The sequence below is a fragment of the Lates calcarifer genome, linkage group LG13 (genome assembly GCF_001640805.2).
Source record: "Lates calcarifer isolate ASB-BC8 linkage group LG13, TLL_Latcal_v3, whole genome shotgun sequence".
NCBI lineage: Eukaryota > Metazoa > Chordata > Actinopteri > Centropomidae > Lates > Lates calcarifer.
In genome coordinates this window covers 20,722,475-20,742,749 of record NC_066845.1, presented here as the reverse complement: position 1 = coordinate 20,742,749, position 20,275 = coordinate 20,722,475, and the positions used below count along the sequence as shown (strand labels likewise).

The following is a 20,275-nucleotide window of genomic DNA, read 5'->3' as shown; positions in this document are numbered from 1 at the left end:
TCTGTCTGACTTCCAACAAATCTTACTCTGATGATTTGGATAAACCTATGCTGTAATGTACTATATACATACATACATTTATATGATGATTCAATGATTCAATGTGAGGAATCAAACAGCGACATTAAAGTTAGTGCCAGTTCATCCTTACAGAGACAAAGTGCTTTATTTTTTTAATCTTCCAAGATCTGCCATTGGCTTTCTCAACTCCATTCATCCTTGTCGTACAACAGTGCCCCTCAGCAACACACTCAAAAATCATTTTTTAGTATGCACCCTGACTTCAATGACACGACTTTCATGTTGTACTCAGTAGTCAGTATTTTAGTAGCGCTATGGAGCAGTGTTTTGATGAGCAGGTCCCTTATGTGTTTCTGTCTCATAGACATGCACAAGGAGGCATGTGCATGCACAAAGTCTATGTGATGCACTTTGCTGCCATCAGATTTATTCCAGTGATCTTTAGTTGGTGGCAATAACATGCCAAAAAATGTAGCAATGTTCCAACAAAGTCAGAGAAAAAGAAGAATTCCAGCTAGCAAACATGGATGTAGAAAAAAATGCAGGTTCCAAAATACTTTGGCTTTGTAAAAGTTTAATGTGGAAAGGAAATGCAAACAAAAATATGCATGTGCATATCTAACTTTTAAACCTAAGCTTTTCATTAATGCATATCCACAATATATAGTTAAAATTGCCAGTGACAGAGATCTTTTTCTGATGGTGGCACAGAAAATGACACTGCCAGCCACCTTCGATTTCTGTGCAGGAAAAACTCTGATGAGGTTGGTGATCAATAACAGTGACTCAGCTTTTGCTTTTCAAGGTGCAGTAACATCTGTCTTTCAAAACTCACTTTCTGGCTGGAAGTCTTAAACAAAAAAAAATGGAGTTTCCAAACACTGACTGATGCGTGGCTATCCGAGTTTTTAGCTAGCTGTCTGTCGCTGCCAATTAAAGGTGTCAAACTCTAAAGCAGATTCAAGTGAGTTGGGCCGGTGGGTTACCTTTGCAATGTGGATTTCACGTGAAAAACTAATTAAGTGCAAAAGAAGAAGAATGAGAATTTTTTGTACTTGAGCAGGGATAAGCAGACCTGTTGCCACCACCGTAGCCTGGGGGCCTTACAGAATGACTTAAGATGCATGCAACAGATAAGGAAGCAGGTGTTGCCCTGTTATCAAGGTCGATCCATGTCATTTTGGGAGGAAGGAGATGCAGACAGGAGCGAAGCGTAGGCTGTGAGAAGCCTTAGCTGTCTGAGCCAATGACTGACAAGCCCATCCAGTTCTGACAAGCCAGCCCAGAGCATTGCCTTAATGATGGTCTGAGTGCAAAGAGAGCGCAGAGAATGGAAAAGGTCAGAGGCCTCACTGTGACAGAGGCAGATAGGCACTTAACAAGAAATGACAAAAGGTGAGATGAGAATACACATATAAGTAAAACTCATGTTATGGAGACTGAAGTGCTGGGAGAGAACAGGTGATTAAAGCTGAGTCAGCACAGACTACACTGTATAGTCCCACTGGGTATTTAAGACAGTGATACCTACATTTTATTAGTCATCAGTGATGTCAGTCTCACTGATGTAGCACTTAACATCATCTTGCCTTTTGTCTTTCCTTGGGATTATAAAAACATAGAACAGCAGCACTAGTGGAACTGAAGTACAATACAACTTTGCTTTGTTTTATTAATTAAATACAGATAAGTGATAACTTATACAAATGGACATTTTAATGTATGGCGTTCTGACAAAATTTCACAGGTATAGATCCAGTGTAGAGGAGTGAAGTTTTTAGTTCATTAGAACATTAACATTTGTCATTTCTTAACACATAAGTTTGTTTTAGATTTTTTTTTAAATGTTTGGAAAACAAAACTGACTGAACTGAGAGGGAAAGAAACACAAAAATGATAATGTCTGCTTGGCTGCCAAAATGTCACCAGAACAAATTAATGAGGATCTGGTGACGGGCCAATTTAAGTAAGTAGACATGAAGAATGCAGTGATCAGCAAAAACATGAAGCTTGGATTGTGAAAAGTATCCAAAGAGTATTAAAAGTGATGCAGAGTTTTGCAATCGTTACAGTTTGTCAGACTGTATCTATTGTGTACCAGAAGGCAGATGAGCTCATTCAAGAGAATGAGAGCAGCAAGTCAGAGGGGAAACAGTATGCATACACTCACCAGTGACTGCGGTCAAACTCAGAAGCGCTCAGCATTCTCTCTGCAACATAAACACATCGCTTGCATTTCAAGTAGCTGAAAAGAAACCACAAACAAATGCGGAGTGTAGGTAGGGCCCGTGGAACATCACAAAGGAAAATTACCTTCTCCACCGCCCACAAGACTGTATTATGGGCATCGCGACTGCTGCCAAAAAATCTTCAGGCGCCATATGGTCTCCCAATATTTGTTAAGCTAAGCATGATGAGCTCTTCCTTGATCAGATGACAGAGCATGGCGGAAGAATCCCAGCTATTAGCATGCACCAAGCTGTCTTGGTTTCATAGCCTTGCATCAAATCCCATTATGTAAACAGGCCTGGGGGTTAATGGGAAGAAAATGTCTCTCAAGCTGTACCACCACATCACCGTGTGCATTGTGTGTCTGAATATGTGTGTGTGCCCACTAAGGAAGTACCGCAATGCTGAATGTGTATAAATATAGCACCAACATACCATGGTAGTAGACACTAATTTGAATTTTTAGTTTGAAATTTGGATATAAATATCTATACTTTATATAAACAGCTAAACATTTTGGGGAATGCACTTTTGTGTTTTTTTTTTATGTGTTTAAGGCAACTTCACTAAAAGAAGAAATAAATAGAAGAAATTTTAAAAATGTGGCCACCAACAACTATAATCTCGACCAACGAACATTTTATATCTGTTTTCTTTTGACCCATCCAGACAGAGAAATGTAAAAATTACAATGTTGAACTAATTGTGTGCTTCACTGGCCTTTAAACTTGGCTATACATACGTAGTATATCTGTTAATCTCTGTCCACACATGTACATACCCGCAGTTGATGGAGGCTGGGACGAGTGGAGCGAATGGACCATATGCAGCAGTCAGTGCGAGAGACAGCGAAGTCGGGAATGCAACTCCCCAGCACCCAGACACAGAGGAAAGATATGCGAAGGGAACAGCGAGGCCACTGAGAACTGCACAGATGGACTGTGTACACAGAGTAAGGCCTCTCGCCCTGCTGGGCTTCATCATTGTCATCGTTCTCTTCATTTTCCTATCATTCCCATCACCATATATACACTCACTGTAACATGGCAAATTATCACATACATGTTTGAACAGGAGGTGTGTGTTAGAAAAAAAATCACACTGTGGATTGACATAGATGCCCAGTGCATGAGAATGTCAGCTCTCTGTCTCCCGTGTGCTGCCACTTGACATATTGTATGTCATACTGAATCTGTCACAGAGTAAGAGGTGCAGACATTCACTCTTGAGTGATGCTTGATGTTTGGAATGAAATGTCATCACGCTGTTTGGGTCATGCACATGCACTGACTTAAAAATTTGAATGCTTTACTCAGTAATGTGAGCACTAGTAGAAAAAATGACTGCAGAATAGGGAATGATGATCCTTTATATCAAACTTGTGATTTGAAGGAGTGCAATTTTCAAATCACAAGAGGCAGGTTTCACTTTTTTCTTTCTCTTTTCCTTTCTTATTTTTCGAATCTTTTCTACAAATGCACTCATTCGAAATTCTCATACAAATTTATTTAAGTTTACAAATGTTGATTTACATCTACAAACTCAAAAGCTCAAAATCTTACTGACCCTAATTTGAGCCAATATACATGCTGACATCTGGTGTTATAACTCTGACTTACCCACAGTGGGATATTATAAATATATATACATAACAGCTGCTGCAAACTTGCAGTTATAATGACTCTTTCAAATGTAATGATATTCCTTTCTTTCTCTTTGAAATTACTGATTAATGTTGCATTAGCAACATAAAAGTAGCCAAGTTGCATTGTTTATTTACTCACTTTGGCTTGGCTTGAAATGAAAGGACTTCAACAAAAACTGTACAAAAAGCAACTGCATTGTTTCTTTTTTTTTTTTTTTTTTTTTTTTAATGTATACATTTGGAATTTATAATTTTGCATTTATTGTGGTTGGTATAAGTGCTTCTTATTTATTACTATATAAACCACCATAACAAGCCTGGAATTTAACTTCTAGAAAATAATTACAATTGATGTCACAGTCCCAATACTGTTTGGAATTTTTTTTTTTTCCTTAGGTTGATCAGCTGTGCTAGAATGTGCCAGTGATTGTAAAGTTCATTTCGGAGTGGTTTTGGTCTTTTGGTGGCACAGTGGTGCAGTGGTTAGCACTGTCGCTTCACACCAAGAAGGTTCCGGGTTTGAGCACCAGTTCCAGGGCTTTTCTGTGTGGAGTTTGCATGTTCTCTCTGTGCCTGTGTGGATTCTCTCTAGGTACTCCAGCTTCCTCCCACAGTCCAAAGACATGCAGCTTAGGTTAACTGGTGACTCTAAATTGCCCATAGGTGTGAATGTGAATGTGAATGGTTGTTTGTCTGTATGTGTTGGTCCCCTGCGACTCTTAACAGATAAGCAATATAGGTAATGAATTAATTTTTGAGAAAAAACAAAAGTATGTGTGACTTCATACCTACTTATTTTTATTTTTTTTTTACTTGTGGTAGGAAATGATTAGCTCACTGAGGCATTTCCAAGACTCTGAGCAGTTTGCAGCTCACCACCTTTAATCTATGCTGATATGAAGACAGTAATGATGCCTACCTGGCCATTGTGAGATACTGAATGTCATCTATGAGCACAGTCAGCAGAAGAGCTTCTCTCCACTCAGGGTTTTGGATCTGAGGCCACTCTTGTTAGTCACTTCACATAGGCTTGGACTTTAATCACCACTTTCTCTCCTCTTTGTCTCATTCTATCTCTCTGTCTTTGCAGATCGAAAGCTGCTACATGACGTTAAACCTCAAAGTGAGTCTTCCTCTGTGGATTTCTTTCATCTTCAACTTTCAGTCCTCACCTGCCACTAGTATGTAAAGCCCTGAATTCTGCGGGCAAGAGATGATTTATTCTCATTTTAAAGTGAGCAGAAAAAGGAGTGGCACTCATTTGCATTTCAGTGCATACGCTGAAAACAGAAACACCATGAATTACCAACAATTAGCTCACCTTGATCTGATCAACTCCTGTTTTAACCCAGCAAGTGCTCATTTGCATTCATGTCATTATTCAGCGCCTGACTTTTCTGACAACCGTGACATCACAGCTGTGTTTCTACTTTAAGCCAGGAGATATATTGGTTGTGACAAGTGAACATGTGCTATGTTGTGGAGGATTAATGGGTTTTAATGTTTGAAAATGGGCTAATTTGACCAATTTACGGTGGTGTCCTTACGTTCCTGTGGCGGCTTTCAATCACTCACCGGAGTTTGCCCGACTAAGTGATTGTCAGGTGCTAGCTTGAGTGCTTTCATTAGCCAGCCACGTTAGTGTAATAGTCGTTCCTACTGCGTTCTTTGCAGGCTTTAAGGAAAGCTCGATGATTGAACAGGAAGTGCATTAAATTGATATCTACCGAGCAATCACCCTGGTAGGAGTGCTATAAATCAAATTGCCTCTGATTGGTCCTTGCGACAACTGGTGACCACCAAGCAACACTGCATGGGCTCTAGTTCCCTTCACTGTAAGAAATCCATCATAGCTATTGGATATAGACCGGTGGGTCTAAAGGCAGTTAGGCTAATCACCCTCCATGTTAGCAGCTTGAGTGTGATATGTAACAGTTTAGAGTAATGGCTGGACATGTTCATTTATTCCTATCTGTGGTGCATAATGTAGCATAGAGAGATAAGACAGATGGTCTGCTCCATCTTACCACTTTCCATTCTTCTCATTTCATTTCCGTGCTGGAGCCAGCGTAAGACAGCGTAACTCTTGCATGTGTATGCCCTTGAATGTCTACATAATACAAGTATTGTCTTCACTGCTTTCCTTCCATCTCCACCTCACTGTGTCGGGGTCTTTATTAATACAACAAACACAAGGCTCTTTTATGTGCAACACTTAAAGCCTTTTTTACTTTTTTGGCAAAGCTGTCTTTATCACAGTTAAAAAAAGAACTGACCCAGTTGCTGGAGAAGTCTCAGAAGGACATATTTACATACTGTAAACTCTCAGATAATGACCAGGCCTTTGACTTCAGTGGCAGATAGAATCAGGCCTTTAGTTGGGCTAATATTAGAGACATGCCATAATTTCTAATTTCTAGGTACTACACCTCACCTTTATCCATTGTTTTGATGAATTCAGTAAAATGACCATTTCCACAGTGCTAGCTCCATCATCAACGCTTTCTCCAGAAGTTTCACATTAAGTCTTTAAGCCTGCCCCTTATAGGCGGGCCTTTAATGTGAAAACAGGAACTGAGAGGACACACAGAATTTTGGTGATGATACTTAAAAAGAACATTCCACCAATTTAGCATTACACTTGTATAACATCACTGAACTCATGGTGCACAGCAAAAGAAAAGTGTCAAAATTGATGAAGCAGAATCAGAGATATATTCTTTTTTGTACTTATACTACTTAGTCTTCTATTTGTTATCCTATGCAGCAATACCCCCAACACAATTTGATGTTTATGAATATTTAAAGAGTACGACAAAGATATTTGAATTTGTATTCACTTGCTGTGGACAAAATCCTTCATTTACCATGTGACCTATTGTTAGGCAACAAGTAATTCCACCCTTTGGTGTTGTTTTTCTTTTTACCTGGTCTTTATTTGTTTGCATTGGCCCCAGCTATAATTGAGACCTGGGTATTATTCGAATACTGGTTTTTACAGTGGCTCTCCTTTTCCATGTGTCCTTTGTGTTCCAGGTATGGACAGCACCAATGACGTAGCTCTGTATTCAGGTTTGGGAGCTGGGATTATTGCTGTGGCAATCCTCGTAGTGGCCGTCATGCTGTACAGGAAGAACCACAGCGAGTACGGAGTGGATGTCATCGACTCCTCTGCGCTCACAGGCGGTTTCCAGTCTTTCAACTTCAAGACCACCAGACAAGGTAAGAGAGAGTGCCATCAAATCCACACTGACATAAGCCGACATCCACGAGGCCAAAAGCCAGCGTCATTGAAGACCTCTGCAGCATGGCCACCCCAGTGATTGATGGCATTTGTTTGCATCGAGCAGCATGGCGTGCTGTCTCCCTATTTGCCTAGGATTTATACCTCTATAATCAGTGAAAGGATCTGTCCTTCTATTTTGACAGACCTGCTCCTCTGTTATTGTGAAGAAGGAGATAATCAATCTCTGATAGACACCAGCGCTGCACCATCCCCTCCCCACAGACCACACATTTGACTGTCAGGCAACCAATCTCCTCCATCAGATTACACTGGCCTAAGCCACTGATGGATAAATGTGAGGGGTATGGAACAGTGAACATCAATTCAATTTTTGTTGTGCACAGCAATAACTTCTGTTGGTTATGTGACTGCGGCTGTCCCGGCCAGCCTCGCTACAGGCATTCATATTACTGTCACTGACACTTCTGGGTTAGCGCAAGTGATAGCCATCGTGGAGATGGGTGATCCATCCTCGCTGCCGTGGTGACAACAGCGTGAGAAGCCCCACTGGAGCCCTCACTGTGCCCCCGGCTCCCCCAAGGCCTGGGGAGTTGCTCAAGCCCCATCCCTTGTCTCGTGATTGAAAGGATGTGAGGAAAATGTGGTGCTGGGAGGTGGTATGGGCAGGGTCTACATTCAGCAGGTCATCAATCCTATTTAAATAGGCCACGTCTCCATGCAGCCTGCCTGCTGTGCCCTCCACCGGCCACAATCACTCCTTTCCATTTTCTCTATCAGCCGGCTGAGGCTCCCTGTAAAATGAAGAACACTTCCTCCTCTCTCCTCTTACACTAGCCCCAGTTTTGTTTTGGAGGAAGTTGTTGAAGCATTTTATATCAACCTACTTCTGCTGTGAATGCATTGTTAATATTTTCCCATCCTTTTCATAAACAAAGCAGGAAATTAAACACTTCCTCTAGAGGGGAAACACCTGTAAAAGTGTATGTTTGACTGCAAATCAGTGGCTTTCTCATGCCTAATAATCACCAGAAAGATTAAAAAACCTTAAATATTTAAAGAAGTTCTTAAATGCTTTCGGATGGCTCTCTGCTGCCGGAGAGGCTGTAAGGCAGAGGGCTGAATGAGTCTTTGGACCTGACCCTGTCTCTCCACATTACCTCTCCTTCTGAGTGATTTTTAATCAGAGGCCCAATTCCAAACCTATCCCTCAAGGTATTCAACCTGAGGTACATTTCATTAACTTCTCTCATCTCACCACTGCCATTCCATTTTCGCTGCACCATTCTTAAAGATGCACACTCAAGCGATAATCAGATCATTCTCCACTCGACCGGAGGGGAGAAAATTTAGCAGTGATCGAATGTCAGCTGCAGAGGGGTAATGTCCACTGGGCTGCAGTTCTGACCCAGAGTTTGAATATCCGCTGAGTCGTCTGTAGGTTCACTGTTGCTATTAGACTGTCCAGAAATGAAAAATACATCTTTTCATCTCTCATGGAGCATGTAGGTTTTTTATGGATTATCTTAGTGGCAATTACCTGAAAATGTTATTCCATATCACATCTGCTCATGCTTTTTATCATTTATAATGCAGGTGCAATCATGGAGCACGGTGAACCAGTGGACTGAGTACATGTGCAAGATCACAAAAGTCTCAGTAATAAAATGACACCTACATACTCACTTATATAATTGGTTTGTTTGATAAACAAAAAAATAATTAATCACCAACTATTTTGATAATTGTAGTCATTTAACAAACAAAAAGGCCAAACATATTTCTGGAAACAGCTTCTCAAAACACAGACTTTTCTGCTTTTCTCTGTTTCTCTGTAACCTGAATATCTTTGGGTTGTTCAGACAAAATAAGACATTTGAAGATGGCACCTTTAACTATGGAAAATTGTGACATGCACTTTTTACATCTACAGTGTTTTGGCACTTAAGTGCCTCGGCTCAATTTTCACAACAGAGTTTTGATTTGCAATTTTTAGAGAAGTTAGTATTTAAAATAATGTAGTAACGTGTTTGAAACCTTCACCCTATTTACTGAATGTGCTGTGTTATTCTCTTGTAACTATTGATAGGCCTAGAATCATCTGAAGCAGAAGATCCCTCCACAGCTGCTAACAGCACAAGCACAATAAGCTAGTTCACAGGAAACTGTTGTGTGTGAAAGGCTGGCTGTCATGACTGTCGTCAGCTCAGGTCACCCAAGGTGTTGCTGCCACAGTTGATTGATGTGACATGGAAAATTCATGTCCCAATTGTATTATTATATTTCACTTTACGTCTGTGTTTGATTTGTTTTTCATTTAGGCATATCATATCTTCCATACTCATTGCTATTATGTTAGGATTGTTAAAGGACTGAACATGCAGCACACTTGCAATGCAAGGACAGCGTTTTGTGTTGAAACATAGGAATTTAGCAAGTCGCTTTTGCACTCTGCTTTCTGATGTTTGCATCAAACTCTGTAGTGAAAAGTGTAATAGATGTTTTATTTATCAAAAACATCATGAGCAAATGAATCAGTAATAAAAATAATGATGAGTTGCAGCTCTACTTACTCTGCATTTTAGCAGCAACTGTTACTAGAATGTGAACAAATTGCTTTTCATGTTCCCTATTTTAATATGACAGAATTCTGTTGGAAAGACAAAAAGAATTGCAAAAGTTGAGTTTTTGAAGAGCAAGTCAAAACTAACACACCCCTAAACGCTCATCACAAATCACACCCCCGGTAATTAACGATTTCCCTAAAAATAAAACAACATTAGCCTCCCGCCTTGCACCTCTCGCCAGGCAACAGCTGGGCAGCAAGGACTCAGTGACTTCGCCGTTATCTTGGCATGGCTCGTCCAGGGGCACCACACATCTGAGTCTGCCAGATCGATGCGGCACACTCCTCGCTCCGTTTGGCAGCATCGTCACATCTAATGGCCACAGATGAAGACCCCCCTCCACAGTCTGTTTGGTCCACACTGGGAGCTGAAGGACTACCCTCATTTACAGAGCAGTCACCTAGACCCCTCCCGGCCCTCCCTCCTGTCCTTCAGGAGGACAACTCGGTGTCCAGAGGAGCTGACTCCAGCAGATGGATTATGGAGATCAAGCTGTGTGTGTGCTTGGTAATTAAATCTAATGCTCTGACCATGGCTCCGAGCCCTGGACCTTCTGTCCAGGTTGTGCTCCCTTACCTCTGATGCACTGATCGGCTGCCCGGACATGTTGTTTTAATTGGTGCTGGAGCTTCGTTGGTCAGCTGCAGGAAATTGCAGTAGAAGGAGCCCAGAGATGTGTCTCTTAAACCTGATTTGAAGCAGATTTATGTTACCCGGGAACATCCAGGAATTCGTATTAATTCTGGAGATTGTGACTGTGAAAGTGATTTTAATCTCAAATCTGCTATGTCTACTCTGTTGAGCCCAGTGTACTGTGTTGTGCTACAGACCCAAATCCCCTGGTAATATTTAATCCATGCAAACTGAGTGGCACATTTTACTTCTCCTTTCATCTTTTTCCTGTCTTGAAAAATGATGAAATTCTTTTCACATTTTTCAAGCTTTTAGACCTTTTAAAATTTCTACTTTTGCTTTGCTAATTCAAGAAATAACAACCAAAAAAAGAATGCAATCCTGACCTTATTTAGTTGTATCTGGGACACCAATGAATTTCATTATCCCATGTGAGTGCTGTTCAGGAAACACAGAGGTTGGGCTTTGATTCATTAATTAAACGAGTTCCCCACATAATGCGTGTCCCATGCGAGTGGGGCTTTTAGGTGACTGTGGTTGTGCTATCTCTCCATCTCTGTAGGCAACCCGCTGCTTCTCAACTCCTCGATGCAGCCTGACTTAACAGTGGGACGGACATACAGCACTCCCCTCTGCTTCCAGGACAGCACAGACAAAGACCTCTTTGACCCCCTGCCAGACATCAAGGTCAAAGTTCAGAGCTCCTTTATGGTTTCACTAGGTGTGGCCGAGCGAGCGGAATTCCACGCCAAAGCACCTGCCGAGACCTTCCCACGGGACTTGAGCCGGGACTACTGCAGCACCATGGACAGACGCAAGAAGGGCCTGCTCACCCTCAACGGGCCCCTCAGCACTGCAAAAGAGCAGCTCAGGACCACGGGTGTGTTCGGCCACCCTGGAGGACGACTGGTGGTGCCAAACACCGGTGAGCTTCACAGGAAGTAGATAAAAGCACACACTCAGTATGTTAGCGGAAAAGCACTGCCTCAGTCTCACTTTGTGTTGATAATGAGAGGCAACTCACACAATCTGCACTTGGTTTCCATAGCGAGAGGCTGCAGTAACATCTCACTTTAAGTAACCATCATAAGTCACTGCTGCTTAACATGAGGTGCAGCTTCCAGAGCCTCACAACACAACAAACATCTACATTTTTCTCTGCTTCCATGCTGCTTGCTGTTGTTGTGAATTGTCTGCTGTGTGTGCAATCAAGAAAGCAGCACAGTTTTTCATTGTTGTGTTTTGTCAGCACATAAAAAAGTGGTGCACTGAAATTTGTCAGTGCTAGAAGGCGATACACTGCTTAAAAACAGATGCAAATCAGACTAAAACAGAGTATATTCTACCAAAGTGGAAAATTGTCTTTAACTCACCACAACATAAAAACAACACGAGAACATTTCAGATATAAAACACATATGTTAACAGGACCAGATCAGGGTTTAAAACACAGCACAATTGTAAAACTATAAAATAATCAAAACAATGCACAGATTACAAATAAAATCTAATTTTGGGGAGCAGGACTTATGGCTTATTTTTAGGAAAATTCTGATAGCACTTGGGAAAAAAAGGAGAAAACACTGTAAACATTTAACATTTCTTGACAAGTCTCCTAAAAAATTAGGATTCCTTCCTAGAAAACAAGAAAGGTAATAAATGCTACTCAGCTCAGACAGTGGTAGGATCATTGAAAAATCCATCCTATGAACCTTTTTTAAGAGGTGTTCACCTAAAGCAGTGTAACTGAAGGTACTCTAATGATTATAGATTAATTACCCACCTACCTACTTTTACAAGTTGTAAGCAGAAACAAGGGGTAATTAATTCTGTTCTATATACACAACATACATATTAATGCCATATTATCCTTTGATTCTGAAAGAAATCCAAATGATCCATCCTACCCAAACGCTATATTAAAGCATAATATACCACAACTATCAGTATATCTATACACTCCTTGGTAACCATATACTACAAGTTGTTGGTGATCCATCAGTGCTGTTGCTAAGGTAGGCAGCTATTTGTTATTCTTCCACATTCTCGCAGGCTCTCTCAGGCAAACAGGGGTCATGCTGTCATCATGTCTCGCCAACACAAATGGAGCAAATGAAGGAGTTTGCATGGATTGTTACAGTTGTCTCGAGGTCAGCATTCTGTGCGAACCGCTGCACTTACAGCCCACTTCTGTGGTCCTCATGTACGTAGTGGTGGCCGTCGGCTGGCGTGGAGAGGTAAAGTGAAATCAGCATCCTGCGGTCATCTTGCAGGCTGAGGGTCTGAGTGGAGGAGTCACTGCTGTCAAGTGCAGCACTCAGAAAGCCTGTCTGCGGGGACCGCTATTCATTAGACTGAATAGCCAGCCATACGCAACACTTCACTGCAAATTACCGAAACTTTCCCGTCACCTTAGTGGTATGGAGCCAAAGTAGCAACACTCCTTACATCCATACAGTTTGCATGACTTTTGCATTGAGAGTAGATTCACACAGATTACAGAAACTACATTTCCTTGATCACCTCTAGTAGCATCTAACCTAGAAGATAGTTGCAATTTTATTTTATCACAGGTTTCGCCTGCATTGCAAGTGAGGGTGAATGAAATTGTCAGTTGGTGTTCACACAACTGAAAAATCACATTTAAAATTTTGGCACCACCTAACAATGTCCTGATTACTCAAATAATCAACAGACCTCATATTGTACATTTTTAATTGGAGTGGTGTGATCAAGAGACTTAAGGAAAAACAAATGGACAAAATACAAGGAAATGAAGAAAAGAGCTTAGTCACCAAGAAAACAAATATGTTACATTTAGAAAAAACAAATGCTACACTTAAAGAGAAATTAACAAACACCCATCTGACATGCAGCAGAAGAAACATGCTGCACACAGGAAGTAAAAACCACAATGCTGCACCCAGTGCAAAAGATGCTTCAAAGGGACACTCAAAAGAGATGAAGTTGAATTGTTAGTTTATTAAGTACATCCAGTTAAAACCAGTGTAGCCTAATACAGCAGCTCTGCAATGAATCCTACCAAGAGTATTTGAATCAAAATTTAATGGCATTTGTTTGGTTGTTTGGTCTTTGACTATCCAATATTTTGACTGGTAAGAACTTCTTAAATATTAAGTTAAATATTTGTATTACTATTAAATAAAGAGATAAATAAAGGAAGTGGACATGGATATAAACAATTTAGGTAAACAAAAAACAAACACAGAACAGAAATGCAGACTTGTTAGGCTTCAAAGACACACACATGCGTGTTGTTAAGAATCACTGGAAGAGAAAACAGGGCACCTTTGCTTATGTTTATGTAATTTTGTCTGGCACCTCTGTAACTTTAGAGGACAAGAGCCTGACTCAGTCTTTAGTGTGGGCCAAGTTCCAAAGGCACCTGATCCAGCTTTATGGTATCTTCTCGTCAGTCCCTCTTCACCTGGTAAAAGTCTCTCAGTTACTTCAGTAGAGTTCCCCTTTAATACTATATAAGAAGTTCCAGCTGTCTTTGACTCTGCTGACTGCCAATCTTATTATTTTTTTTTTCCTATATGTGGTTATGCAAGGTTTTAGACATTAGGCACAGCATTTTAATTTAATATAAACAAACTGGTCAAAAATGCACTTTTCAAAGATGGCTGAGGTATTACAAAATATTTGCTCACCATACATCTGCCATAAACCGTCTTTATCTGTCATCTCACACTCTGCCACTCTGAACCTTTTATTTGTAAAGCAAGGCTTTTATATGCTCTCTGCTCTTCAATGTGAATACTTTGCCATTCACACAGCAGTAGATGAATAGTGTCAGGCAGTGCTGATGAATAGTGGTGGGGCAGTGTTGCTCTGTTGACACACTGTAAAAATAATCTCCACTTGCTTCTTGAAAGATGCTGCACAATCAGACGTTTAGTAAAATGTTACTCGCTGTTAGATCAGGGGAAATAGAAAGATTGATTTAATTCTTCTAGATCAAAATTCCTAATTCAGACCAACAGTGTTTACAGCATAATTCAAATCAAATATTGATTCATCCATCTGTTCTCTGTGCCCATTTACTCCTATTCAGGCTGATCAGCTGAAGCTTGGATGGATTTGGTTGGTTGGTCATTTCAGATTCTGTCTTTTCTTATAAGTGCTAAATTTCACTATAAATTTTATTCAGCAGAAGTTCCTCTGCTGCCTTAAAACATGAGTCAGCTGAACTTAGGTTGAACAGTTAGTTCAGTGTCATGTATTAATTTTCAAAGTCTAAAACTAACTAAGATAAGTAAAGTAAAGATATTACATTAAGAAATTGATAAGATTTGTCACAGGGACAGTTGTTATACACAGATTTATTTTTACATTTTCTCTGTTTTAAGTCATTTGACATAAAGAACGTACTGCTTCAGCTGTTGAGTAGTCAGTAGTCAGCACACAGACAAACTAACCATTATTGTAGTTAGCATTGTTCTAATTATTATGGGAGGAAACAACCATGACTCACATGCTTCACACACAACACGTTTACATCATGGCTGGAGGGCATGAGCTGAAAAAAAAATTCTCTCTCTCTCTCTCTCACTGCCTCTCGGAGTAAACACAGCCACAATGACATTTATTGCATTTGACGGTGTTTCCTGTAAAAGGTCATACAGTAAAAAAATAAAAAAACATCTTACTCATACTGTGGCATGTAGGTGACTTTTACAAGATACAACAGCTGGGTTTAGGCTGAATCACAGTCGCTGTTTACACCTCAGCTTTTAATGTGATTTTGTTCCAGACAGCACACAACTGCAATTTAACTGCAGTTTAAAGACATGTTCAATAGTCTGTCTGTTACTGACAAATGAATATGATACTGACCCATACTTACACTGAAAGTTGTACATTGTACATAGAAACGTTTGTCCATACAGACAAAATCAGACGAATTTCAATACAAGTGATGAAGGACTCAATCCACAGTCCTCGCTGTGTAAAAATGCATCCTCATGTTCAGCTGATGTTAAAATGAGATTTTAGCAGTTTGAGTTGGACAAATCAAGAGGGTATCTTTCAAGTTTAAAGTCTGTTATGAACCTTGAAATCACATTAGAAATTTGAATCACCTTTGGGCCAATATGGACAGAAAGAACAGTCATAGCAAATAATAACCCTTTGTGCCCTTTATAATGTACAAATGAGCATGTCACTATTGTTGTAAAATAGACTGTGAACTATTAATAAAGCTAGTAACAAAGCAGGCCCCTATAGTGACTGAGTAAAGGCCAATATGACTGCTGTCACTCACAACAGCTGTGTGACTTGGTTGTACCACAGCAGAACGAAGCGTTTGTCTTTGATATGGACAGCTGCTGTTGCTGCTGCAGTGTTGTTTTCTTATAACCATGACAATAAAAATTGTGAAACTTTAACCAACTTCTTGTTGTGCATACACTCACCAGATCTTAAGCAGCTTCAGACAACAGGCATATGACAAATTTTCTGTGGTGGTATCAGTTTTTGAAGGCAATGACAAACTATATATTTTGTCTTTTACTTTGAAGGACATTCAGAGTGATGCACATACCAGAGTCTAAACAAACACTGCTGTTCATGGCCAGTCTAAAGTCAGAAGCCCATTGCCACTCACATGTTCCGAGTCCTGTGTAAATATTTCAGCTATATATTCTTGAGAAATGATCAGTGTTTGCATGTGCTAAAATAAGTGATTTTTTTCCAATACAATTTCATCAGCTTTCTACTAAAAGTCTCATTATAATATTTGATTTAGACACTTAGGTTTGGTTCACTTTATTCTTTCATATCCAGCAGCTCATTCAAGTAAAATGAAACTCTCGTTGATATTCCTGTGACCCCTGCATGTACAACATGCTGTAAGACCTTATTTTGCCCCCACACTGTCAGGCTGCTGGAGTAGTTGCTGTTGACACATTTGTGTGTGTTTTCCAGGGGTCAGCCTGCTGGTGCCTCATGGAGCCGTGGCTGAAAATATGTCCTGGGAGATGTACATGGTGATCAATCAGGGAGAGGCAAGGTGAGGCCAGAGTTTACCCAAATATCATTTCAAGCATCTGTCTATCTGCCAGTCTCCCTCTATCTTATCATCCATCTCCCCTGACTCTCTATTCTCTGTCCTCACTGTCCTGCTTCTCTCTAATTATTTATCATCCTCTGTTACTTCCAGTACAGCTGCACTATTAGCCAGAAGGCACTCAGTGGAACCTTCACTTCTCAATACTTAGTTGTCTTAGAAGTCCAACTGAAACAGATTATAAAGTTACATGTTTAATATACTCTTTCGTTGGCAGCTTAATTACCATAGAATTAGATTTAAGTACATTGATGTCAAAGACATGTTTTTTTTTCTGCTGTTTATTGCCCGTGCCTATGTTCGGCTTAATGAGCCTGTTTTTTTTTCTTATCATGTCTGCTTTACTTCTTCTCTCTACCAAGTATAAAATAAAAAGATTTTCATCCTTTAAAGATAAATCAGAGGATTTGTTGTCAGTGTCTTTACAAGCTGTAGTTTAAACATATTCTTTGTTCGTGGATTTTTCTTTCACACTATTCAAACAGCACTTTAGTTTCAGTATGATTAGTTGTTCATTGTATTAGTATACTGACAAAAAAATAACCATTTCCATATAAGGTCAAAATATATAAGACTGCTGGTTGTTGCTTTGATCTTAGATGGACAGATTCTGAATGACTGACAACTCTAGCACAAAGAAAAGACTGCAAATCATATAGTTAGCTTAAGTTTAAAGAACCTAAAAGTGCTAACCTAAAAGCCACTGATTTTTTTACATAACAATCTGTTCACTCATTATGGTCAGTGCTGTTTTTACAGTTGTATAATGTCCTTTGGTTTTGCTGGAGGAGCTTTGTAAAGTCTGAGAAAATAACCCCAGTGATGTCAGTGATAAGGTTATCTCACTGGGGACTTGAAATTTAAATTTGTGTAGCTGTCCAACCCACTGAGTGGCTGTATCCTACAAGTGTATCCACAACTCTGTAAAGGTCACAGACATCCAGTCCCCAATTCCTTAGCTCATCCCGGCCAATAGGCATAGATAATTTATGTTATATCCTGCCCACCTGTGCATCTGTCACATGCAATCAAAAGACCTGGATGTGCAGCAGCTTTTGATTCTCTGCTATAAACTGACACTTGAAAGAGCAGTGATCCCAAAGCTGTTTTCAAATTTTATTTATTTATTTGGTTTTGATGCCAGTAGTTTTTCTCACATTAGATTATATTGTACTGTGTGTGACTACATGCTAAAGATACAGTATCGACACATAGTTGAGCTCTGTGTCTGTCCATTGTTAAATGTTTATCTTTGTCTGACAAAATAAGAAGAACTTTTAATTATTATTATTATTTTAATTATTTTAGAATTTTATATCAACTATTAAAGAATGAGGCTGGTGTTATGCAGTATATGGTTATCAAACCAACAATGTGTTACTTTGTCTCTCAACATTCCACTCTTCTCACTCTTCTCTACTCTGTCAGTGGCTCTCAACCCTACCCTGTTCGCTGATTCTTCCTGATGACATAAATCTTTACCACCAGATCATACACATATATGTATAGTATAGCTTCAAAGTCTTCAAAGAAATAATGCTTTTTTGGGGACTCTTATCAGATGCTGATAAATCCACATTTGGTGCTCTGGTGAATATTTACAGCAGCAGGAAGGTGTGTGTGGAACTGAGTCAAAATAAACTGCAGTGTGTGTGTGTTCATGATAATGAAGGAGCAGTGTTTTTGAATAGTTGTTGGGATTAGATACACCACACGTTGGACATACACAACACTTGTTAGCGGGTTACAATAATTTGTTCTGGTCTTTTCATTATATTTGTAGACAATAAGGAAAATGCAGAATATCTCCAGCCTCATCATTTACTTTTGAAATTGATCATTGATAAAATTGATTAAAAAAAAGATTGGTTGGTTTAAATGCAGTCATCATCAGTATTGTCCTTTCAATAAACGAAGAAATGAAGGTACTGGGCAGTAACACAGGCAGACATACAGAAGTTAGATGTGTGTGACCCTCCCCATGGCCATCCCCACATCTCTCTGTGTTTACTGGCTGGCTGTGTGACAGATGGGCCCAGCAAGCACTGCAGCCCATCTCCCACTCTATAGGAGTCCTCTAGGTGTCACAATATGGGTGTTCATTTCCAGAAGCCCCTCACAGGTGGTAGTCTGGGCTTTGATGTCACAGCTGCTGCAGAAAAACTCAAGTTCATGCGGCGCGACCCCAGGGGGGTGCTCTACAATAGAGTCCTTCATTTAGCCAACAGACTCGTAGGAAGCAAAGTCAAACCTCCAATCCTCCAATCTCTTTTTTGTCCTCGCTACTCTGCCGAGAGTCAATATGTAGTTATGTACTCCACTTGGTGTCAACAATGTGGTGCTCTGGGAGAGAGTCACGACCTGGGAAGCTTGTTTAAACGATGATGAATGCAGTGATGAATGGAGCGTGGTGCACTGATGGACATGCACGGCGGAATAGAAGGCGCAGACGTCTCCCGAGGCCTTTCATCTTGGCAGTATGTGCATTATGTATTCTGATCACAGCTAGGTAATGACCCTTGGATGGACTGAGCTTCTCTCTGGGGGATTTTGCACACTCTTCCTCACGGATAGCCACAAGGGTTTCTAGTTTTCTCTGAAGTGTCACTGTTTATTTGCTCCGCTCTGCTTGAACAAAGTCAAAAAAGAAAAGAGACCCCACAAAATACAGACATTAGCTGTAAAAATGACAGGGTTTTAGATTGCCTTGACAGGGCACTGAAATAATAAGATGCAAACGGTGCCAGAAAGAGTGAGCTACATTTATCTTGTCATATCTTTTATATGAGGTCAATTTTAAAATCTATTTCCTTTTAAAAGAATTTATGTGGGATACACAGACCTCAAAGAATGGAGAGCAGCTCCTCTTTGTTTTCAACAGAGTTGTATGTTGTACAGTATACACAGATCCACTTATTACTGAGCAAATGCTCTGCAGTGTTGTTGAAATGTATAGTGCATGTGTAATCCCTGACATCTATATAAATCTTTACAGCTGTCTTCATCTGCTGTTATACATTCCATACCTTTGAAACACAGGAAAATATTTCAGGCACCACCCTGACAGTATTTGGTTTCAGCCACAGCCATGCTTTTCAAGTGTTTTTTTTGTTTTTTTTTTTCAATCGCTCTGTGTGAGCAGAGAGATGTTTACTGTAGACACCCATATTTCTGCCTGTGGTCTGTTGTGCTTGTCATCTCGCCAGCTGTCAATCACTGTCTACAATCCTGGCAGGCCAGAGGACATGCAGAGAATTGTATCCTTTCTTTCCCGCTGCAGCATCCAGCCCCCCAATCCGTGTCCAACCTACTTCTCCACACCCTGATAGAGTCCCATTAAAGCTTCGTTTTTTAAAAAAGATGTGTTCTTGAAGATTTTCAAAGGCTCATCTAAATCTTTTGAAGGCAGAGTTTTGCTTAGGTCAGACATATTTCCTTTGCCTCTGAGGTTTTATGAGTGCTTTGTATTGTAAGATAAATCCTTCAACCTATTGAGGCAGAAACAGCTTTGTCCTGGTAGGAAAAGAGCTTTTAATGATGAAACTAGTTTCCATATGTGTGCTCTATGAGGGATGCCCAGTTGAACATTTGGGACACAGTAGTGTCTGCTGTTTATTGTTGTCTAGACATCCCCGTTCTGTTTAATTTCATAAATCAGACTCTCTCAGAATTTACACAATGCATCACAGGATCAGTTTTGTAGAGTTTTGGGGGCTAAAAAGATAATCTAATATACATGATTGTCAGCAGAAGTGCACCAGCGCATAGGTGTGACATGGCTTCCT

General features: G+C 40.1%; 1 protein-coding gene across 2 annotated transcripts in view; it reads left to right on the top strand.

Moving 5' to 3' along the window:
• The window catches only part of unc5db (unc-5 netrin receptor Db), a 182,911-nt gene that overhangs the window by 127,917 nt on the left and 34,719 nt on the right, over positions 1 to 20,275 (top strand). Inside the window, exons 7-11 of one of the 2 annotated variants that reach the window (XM_018669409.2) lie at positions 3,038 to 3,202; positions 4,986 to 5,018; positions 6,932 to 7,117; positions 10,962 to 11,324; positions 16,349 to 16,433. In XM_018669409.2, the coding sequence (XP_018524925.1) occupies positions 3,038 to 3,202; positions 4,986 to 5,018; positions 6,932 to 7,117; positions 10,962 to 11,324; positions 16,349 to 16,433 (832 nt within the window). The remainder of the gene's footprint in view (positions 1 to 3,037; positions 3,203 to 4,985; positions 5,019 to 6,931; positions 7,118 to 10,961; positions 11,325 to 16,348; positions 16,434 to 20,275) is intronic. The other variant, XM_018669410.2, reaches the window with a different exon arrangement.